Source organism: Microtus ochrogaster, chromosome 19 (assembly GCF_000317375.1).
Source record: "Microtus ochrogaster isolate Prairie Vole_2 chromosome 19, MicOch1.0, whole genome shotgun sequence".
In the NCBI taxonomy this organism is placed as follows: Eukaryota; Metazoa; Chordata; class Mammalia; order Rodentia; family Cricetidae; genus Microtus; species Microtus ochrogaster.
The window spans coordinates 57431060-57439440 of NC_022021.1; the positions used below are offsets into that span (position 1 = coordinate 57431060).

At 42.5% G+C, this 8381-nt stretch overlaps 1 protein-coding gene across 2 annotated transcripts; it reads left to right on the forward strand.

Moving 5' to 3' along the window:
* Positions 1 to 2105: 2105 nt before the first annotated feature.
* Positions 2106 to 3236, forward strand: Actbl2 (actin, beta like 2). 2 transcript variants are annotated; one of them, XM_005356790.1, is made up of 2 exons: positions 2106 to 2234; positions 2361 to 3236. In XM_005356790.1, the coding sequence occupies exons 1-2, from the start codon at positions 2106 to 2108 to the stop codon at positions 3234 to 3236; spliced, it is 1005 nt and encodes a 334-aa protein (XP_005356847.1). The 2 variants fall into 2 exon arrangements, with proteins under 2 accessions (XP_005356847.1, XP_005356846.1); XM_005356789.2 differs by having other exon boundaries at positions 2106 to 3236.
* Positions 3237 to 8381: the final 5145 nt, after the last annotated feature.

Genomic DNA, 8381 nt, shown 5'->3' on the forward strand with positions numbered 1-8381 from the left:
TCTCCAGGCTGGGCTGTGAGGGCTGAATAGCAGTAACCTTCCTTTAAGGGCAATTCTAGGGGCGGCTCCAAAATAAATCTAGGTATGAGGCCCACCTGGGACCAGGCAGACTTCTCAGCTGACATTCCACTAGCATGGCTTTGTATTATATGCCAGACTGCAATTCATAATTCATGAATGGGCCTTTGCTAAATACAATGCGTATTTTGTTCACTTTTAGGATGTTCATCTAGTGTGTTGTGGAGAAGAAAAAAATAGGACATTCCCAGAAGCCTCATCCAACATCCTACAGCCATAAGATATTGCAATAATGGAAACCTTTGTTATACTACATGTAAAGGAAATTCACAAAGTCATTCGGGTTAGGGCCTCCATTCCTCAGTGCTCAGAAGAGGAATTTTTCAGTTAAACAAAGGTTTAGAAGGGAGGTGAGGGCCAAAGCAAGACCTTATGTCTTCTACTCAAGCCCACTTCCTGCCAAGTCTGATTTCAGCAGGAAGGTTTTGAAGGTACTTAGAGACCCAGAGGAGGGCAATTCTACTTCAGACTGAACAAGAAAAGGGGCCCACACACAGCAAGCCATTGTCATGACTGTCCAAGAGGCTTCGTAGGTAAAGACACGGACTGGCTCTCATGGGGTTTGAGTCCCATTTCTACTGAGCAATGAGAGGTTGTTGTCTTTACTTAAGAAGTGAGATCGGGAGGCATGAAAGAATGAATGAACCAAATTAAAGGTGCCCTTGGAGAACTCAGCTGTGAATATGAAAAATCCCTTGGTTTTAGGAGGACTGAAGAAGAAGTTATTGTCCTATTATCAGACATGTGTGAGACAAGCAATCAGGAACTTTCCTAACCAATGGTTTCTCGGCTCCGTGTCCTATGGTCAAGCACGACACACATTTACCAAGCTGTCTGTATTCCTACATTAAACACTAAATTAAAATAAACTTCCTCCAAAGTGGTCAGGATGATATATATTTAATTGAAATTAAACAATTCTGTACCAATTGTGTTGAGTCTAACAACCACATACAGGCTTGTTGCCATGATAGAATATATGCATCTTGAAGATGAGGTTTTGAAAAGATCAATATGCACCCAAATATATAATTAAAATTTTACCTTATCACTTAATTTGTTTATTGCTGCATAACCCAAATATTTCATAAAAAATTATTGCGAATCAAATTATTATAATTTGCACTTTAACTAATAAACCACTCAAAAACATTGGCATTTTGCCTCTGTGCTGTTAACACCAACTCAGTAAACCTATGAGCAATGCCGATGCATGGTAATAAATTTGGTTATTAGAAAATATAAAAACAAAATGGGGTTATTAGGTATTTATGTCAGAAAAACCTGTAGAGTTTACTTTATTGATCACCCTGTTGCTTTTCCTTGTGCTTGGATGGTTTGAAATCAGTTCCACAGCTCTACATGTTTCAAGGCACAAGTACATTCTGATTAAAACCTTTCGGCTACCCATGGCCACTCATTAATTTCATTCATTAAAGCTTCTATCATTGATGGCATCTTGTAATAATGGGGAAGGAAACCTTGAAAAATCAAAGACAGAACCGGACTCTTCATATGCATGATGTATCAAAAGGGAAAAGCCGAAGCTACATGGGCTCAGAGCGCAAGCTGAAGAGGAGCGGTCCTTCCAGGAGGGTCGCCCATCCCTTCTCTTGCGCTCTTTAATCTCGTGGTTACATTCCTCTTGGCATCACGTAGTTATCGAGAGACCTCGCAGAGAAGACCGGCAGCTGTGTGTGGGTTGCCTAATTATAGTACCCTGAGATTTAGCCACTCGGTAGCCAGTTTTCTCTTTATGGAAGAAGGCCTACTAGTGATTTCTATAATTATCATCATTATTAATACCTCAGAGGTAGCCCTGCCCAGAAATGCTGGGAACTGGTGGGGTAGGACATGGGTGGGGTCAGTATGCTCCTTTAAATACTGTGATCAGGTGCAGGCTTCCTTCTCTGAAGGCAGTTCTGAAGTGGTCTCTGATCATTCATTCTCTTCCTTGCACATCACAGTCTAGAACTTAGCTTTATTCAACCTCTGTTTGCCCATCTGGAAGATCCTAGCCAGCAAGCATGGTTGATGACGAGCTATCTTCCTTGGTAGTAGATAATGGGTCAGGGATGTGCAAGGCGGGTTTTGGGGGTGACGATGCCCCCCGGGCTGTGTTCCCCTCTATGGTGGGGCGTCCCCGGCACCAGGGGGTCATGGTTGGTATGGGCCAGAAGGACTGTTACGTGGGAGACGAGGCCCAGAGCAAGAGAGGCATCTTGACCCTGAAGTATCCCATTGAACATGGAGTTGTCACCAACTGGGATGATATGGAGAAGATCTGGTACCACACTTTCTACAACGAGCTGCGTGTAGCGCCAGACGAGCATCCTGTTCTTCTCACAGAGGCACCGCTCAATCCCAAGATCAACCGGGAAAAGATGACTCAGATCATGTTCGAGGCTTTCAACACACCCGCCATGTATGTAGCTATCCAAGCGGTGCTGTCCCTCTATGCCTCCGGAAGGACTACAGGTATCGTGATGGATTCTGGGGATGGAGTCACTCACACTGTACCCATCTACGAAGGCTATGCTCTTCCCCATGCCATCCTAAGACTGGATCTGGCAGGCAGAGATCTGACTGACTATCTCATGAAGATCCTGACCGAGCGAGGCTATAATTTCACCACCACAGCCGAACGGGAGATTGTGCGGGACGTCAAAGAGAAGCTGTGCTACGTAGCCCTGGACTTTGAGCAGGAGATGATCTCTGCAGCTGCTTCCTCCTCGCTTGAAAGAAGCTATGAGCTTCCTGATGGGCAGGTCATCACCATTGGGAATGAACGTTTCCGGTGCCCAGAAGCCATTTTCCAGCCTTCCTTTCTAGGCATTGAATCCAGTGGGATCCATGAGACAACCTTCAACTCCATCATGAAATGTGATGTGGATATCCGCAAGGATTTATATGCCAACACGGTACTGTCTGGAGGCAGCACCATGTACCCAGGCATTGCCGACCGGATGCAGAAGGAAATTGTAACCTTGGCACCAAGCACCATGAAAATCAAGATCATAGCTCCCCCAGAACGCAAGTATTCTGTTTGGATTGGGGGCTCCATCCTGGCCAGTCTATCCACGTTCCAGCAGATGTGGATCAGTAAGCTGGAATACGATGAAGCTGGTCCCCCTATTGTTCATAGGAAATGCTTCTGAATGGGCTTCCCTGTCCCTTTTCCTAGGTCACAATGATGGTACCCATTGCACCCAGTAAAGTGAAGGTAAATAGCTCACGTCCTCTTGAGTGTACAAGTCACCACATTCATGTCTCCACCCAGGTATCCTGGGATATGACACAGCTAACCACACTGTGATTTCTATCAGCTGAGAGAATTCTGATATCATATTCTGTTTTCTATCCCTGTAGGGCTCCAAGAAATGCAGACTTGCTTACATGAAAATATGTGACAAGGAGGAAAATCATGAGGAATATAATTTCAGAGTGAATTACTACAATTTCCAGGCTTTAAATCTAGTTCTTGCTAAAATACTCAACGGCATTCTATGCAAAGCTACAATATAAAAGTTTAGCAACCAGGTCTTTTATTAAATCTTTTTATTTGTTTACCTCTTTCTACAGATATAATGAATTTTATAGGTCAATCATTCTCTATGTCTACATATGCATCAGGGGAGTAAAATATTACATCTTAAAACTAATCATGTATTTGGCTGACTGAACTAGTGAATTTCTTTACTTGCCAACAGTCACCATTTTAGTGGCTCTGTATTTCAATTAATTGCCTTATTAAATAAGCATAACTAAATAATCACCATTCCATTCGTGTATATAAGGCAAATAAATTTGCCACTCGAGGTGGAGCTCTGTTGGTCAAGCATATCTTAATGCCTTAGCTGTCGGTCTTCATCACACGCAGGAAATGGCAAACCTACAGGTGACGCCTGATTCTTCGCATAGAAACATATTGTTATATCGAGCTAATTTTGTTCTGCTAAAGAATGACAAGAATAATTTTATTTGTATTTCTTAGGATAATAACATGTTCTTGAGTAATGTCTGTTGACCTTGATTTTGGGTATTCCTATTATACAAGGGTGTCACTATGGGGAGATGCAGCTCCAGTTTCTTTGTTAGCTCTAAATCTTAGTAGAAGTTCGGTAACCTCAAGTGTATTTTTGGAAAGATTTTTGTTGTAGCTCTTCTCTGTTACATGCAGCGGCTGGAAATACTTGCTCACACACATGTCTCAAGATAGTAGCTTCTCAAAAATACGTGTTGCTTCCTACGATGTTTGAGATGTTTTAATGAACCCAGTGGTGATTCAACAATTAATTTTAGGAGTGACCATGTCTTCTTCTATCTCTGCAGTGATTTCTGATTATTTGGTTATCAGGGTTATTTGTAATTTTTCCATCTAAAAATGTAAAATATTGATTTGCTCGTGAAGATAGATGCTTGGGAGGGAGGGATCTTCTCTTTCATATTTGTTTGGAAACTTCTTGTGTCTAAACATCTGAATTGGACTTTTTAGCCAACTTTGATTAAGATAGAACTTTTCCAAGAACTTGACTGTTTATTTCCTTTATCAGTAGATGCAGTTTTCGATCTGCAGTGGCACTTTATTTTACAAGCTTTGCTTTTCATTTAACCTCATTATAATAAAATGACATCATACTTGCATTTTGGATTTCCTGTTATTTCCCCCTCACTCCTTCCCAAAGAGCAGGAGTGACTCAGAAGATTGTGTTCCCTGTGCATGGCTTGCTCACACTCCTGCTTCTCATCCTCATCTTGCGCCTCCTACGTTTGGCCATGGAAAACTAAAGGTCACTTTTTAAATAGCTAGTCAGATAAGTTTATAAAGTCCTCATAACGTTAAGGTTTAGTGGATGATCCGGCCTTCGGTGATTGAGTTAGAGATAATAGTAGCATAATAACATCCTGGATGTGTTGCCATGACGCTTCTCATTTACAGAGAGAGGAGTTCCCACAAATGTTCTGACCTGCATTCTGAATTACTAGAAAGAAAGAAAAACAAAATCTATGCCTCCGCTGGAGGCCCATGTTTTAAGGCCCATGTTTCTATAAGGCACAGCAGCCAGGCTCTCAAGCTATAGTCGGCACCTGAGGCAGCCTTCCAGACAGACTGTCGCTACCCTAACAAAGGGTCAGGATGTCGCTCTGCTCCTTCTCTGTAATTTGGACGATGCCTGAATAGAGGTGCTAATTCAGCCTCCATGACCGAGCTAGCATACTGACCAGGGAGACATGACAGCAGGCATACGTAGGTGTGGACGTGACTAAAAGCCATTTACCTGGTTACCTAGGAAACAGAATGCTAATGAATTTCCCCCTCAGTTTACATTTTGGTATAAAGGCTGTTTGGAGAATAAATGAGAGGAATTTTCAGGATGTGAACTCAGGATTTCATGAGGGATCACTGAGAATCTCCCTCCAGATAAACCCATGTGAGCTGTGTCTTTATTCCCGCGCCTCCACACGAGTCCAGAGAAATAATTTAGGGTCCAGGCTGCCACAAGACCTCGACACTCAACCCATGGAACGTTTGTGGGATAGATGAGGTAAACTCTCGGGAGCATAAACTACAGAATTCTAACATTTGATGGACATGTTAATCCGGTAAGGCAAACAGAGGTTTAAACATTGGGTCATTGGATGTGCTATTCGTGTACAGAGACTGATGATTGATGAGTTCAATCAGGGATAAGTCCATGTCACAGCTTTATAATTTGGGGTCAATGTCATGGGCTCAACTAGTATAACTGGACTGTTATTCGGCAGTGGTTCACCAGCCTGGTTCATCAACCATGCTACGCAGAGAACCTTTTACAGATACAGATTCCCAAGTCCAAGACTGAGAAATTCTGACTCAGTCTAGGGTGAAGACTTGGGCTCCCAATGTGCAACCAAGAGAAGAATCTATTAGTTTGGAAACTTCTTGTGTCTGAATTGGAATCTTTAACCAATTTTGATTGAGAACTTAAAGCAGATTAGAGACCCAAAGATGAGGAAGGAGTTTGGACCCTATAGCAAATGGCTTTGCCCTTCTCCCCATGCTCCATCCTGAGGAACACCTGCAGCTGGTGTTGTCGGCTTTCCCAGAAAGCAATTCCCCCAATCGTAGGGGACATTTGTCTGAAAACATGCCTGATCCAAAGTTTCTCTGACATGTAGATATGTTCATTTTAAATACTGAGATGAAAGAGTCCTGGGGTGGGGTTTGGACTGTAACCTAGATATGCAATTCAAAGTTCTCAAATACGAAAGAGCCCAGGTGTGAGGACTGCAGTTCCCAGACGAACCAAGTACAATACTTTGGCTGACTAGGACTTTAGACATTCCTTCACTAATTTCCCAATTGCTTGATTCCCCCGTGCCTTATGTGACAGGGTAATAGGATAGTGTGTCAAGGACAGTGGGGAAGCTATGTAGAATTAAAGGTGTATATGTAATCTAAGATAAATTCACACTAAACACAGGTCACGGTCACTCGTGTGAGGACGGTTCAAAACTAGAAGATTAAAGGGTTGACAGAGTGGAGACAGCGCTAAATTGTCTTAAAACACACACAGGTTCCGATGAACACAAATATTTAGATGGCTTAGACAGCTTTAGGAACACTATCTAAGGGAATAGTAGAGTTATTCATTACTCTCTCTTTTTTTTTTAACTTGTTGAGACAAGGTTTCTTTGGTAGACCTGGCTGTCCTGGAACTCAATCTGTAGACCAAGCTGGCCTCGAACTCACAAAGATTCGCCTGCCTTTGCTTCCGGACTGCTGGGATTAAAGGCATGCGCCACCACTGTCCTAGAGCTATTAATTCTTAATGTAAGTGTTTCCATTGGTAAAAACAGGAAAAAAAAGAACTCAGCCTTTAAGGTTAAGTTCAAGTGTCGCTTCTTAGGTGAAGCCTTGTGTAGCCAAAGTGACAAACAAGTTCCCCTGCTGAGCTCCTAATGCACTGTTTATATGCGCTTCCCAGGCATGTGTCCACACTCCCCCACACGCCATCAAAGAACACCTGGAGGACAGATACACAGACAGTGTTTACCCACCTTCCAATTCTCCCGGTGCTGGCCACACAGTATAATCCAACACATGTGAAACCTCACAAACACCACGGTACACATGGCTGGGTCCGTGCTGCCCAATCCCAGCTCTGGTCTGACACTGTTTGTGCTCCCTCTGAGGTCTGTTTTCTGTCCTTTCTTCCCCTCTTCTCTTTCCTCTTCTATGCACTGTTCTTCCGTGTAAGAGGCTGGATCTGAACTGCCTTTCGCTTGTCAGTTTTCCCCTTCTTCTGACTGAACAAACAATTAATCCGCATTCCCATCTAACTAGGCACTAGTCACATGGTTGTTGAGATTTTGAAAGAGAGATGCTGAACAAAGTCAAGAAGAAGGATTGGGAAAAGGAAAAAGTGAAGGAGTAAGAAAGAGTAAGAAAAAGAAAGAAAGAAAACTGTGAGACTGGGAAAGAAAAAAGGGAAGATTACGAACATCATTCGCTGCAGGCGGTGGTGCATTTAGTTCTTTCAATGTATTTGTAGTCTTGCAGAAAATTTCCTCTGCTGGTTTTTCAGCCCCTAATTATCCTGAAGTTGAGAGCTTCAGGTGCCTGACTCTATAAAGACCTGAAGTTTTGGGGTGACGATTGTAGCCCCCTTCTAGTTTACAAACCATTCCTTTAAAAGATGTTTGAAGCTAAGAGCTAAACACGTGGCTTTCCCAGTACTGCTTCCAAATGTCCAGAAGTACAGTTGGAATGACTTTAAGGCACGGACACATGCACATGTGGATAGAGCAACTTCATCAAAGTCAACTGACACTTTAACACTTCCTTTTTAAATACGAAAGGACCTCTCTGGACTGTAATTGTCTTTTTTTTTTTTTTTTAAGGCTAGTCCCCAAAACAGTGAAAATTCTAAAGCTTTGTTGAGTTGCCTGCCTTGTTTGGCAGTCTATTAAAAATCTGCAATCTTAAAAGCTAATGACTTTTATATAAATGGATGTGTCAATATGATGCCATGGTAAATGTTTTATCTAATCAACACACCCTCATACCTATTCCCAGCTCCTGTCTGTCAGCATTTATCTCATTTTAGGTACTGAGAATCCGAACCCTTGAAACTCTTCATTGGCCATTTGACAGCATGTAAAATAAAAGCCATGTATTCTGTATAGCACAGGGAATAAGGCCTTTGGGACCACACAACCCATGCGACACCATATCTGATGACAAAGGAAACAGGCAAACAAGCAGAATAAGGATTAGAGTTAACACTCAGATACCCGTCGTGATCAGATGCTGTTAAGAA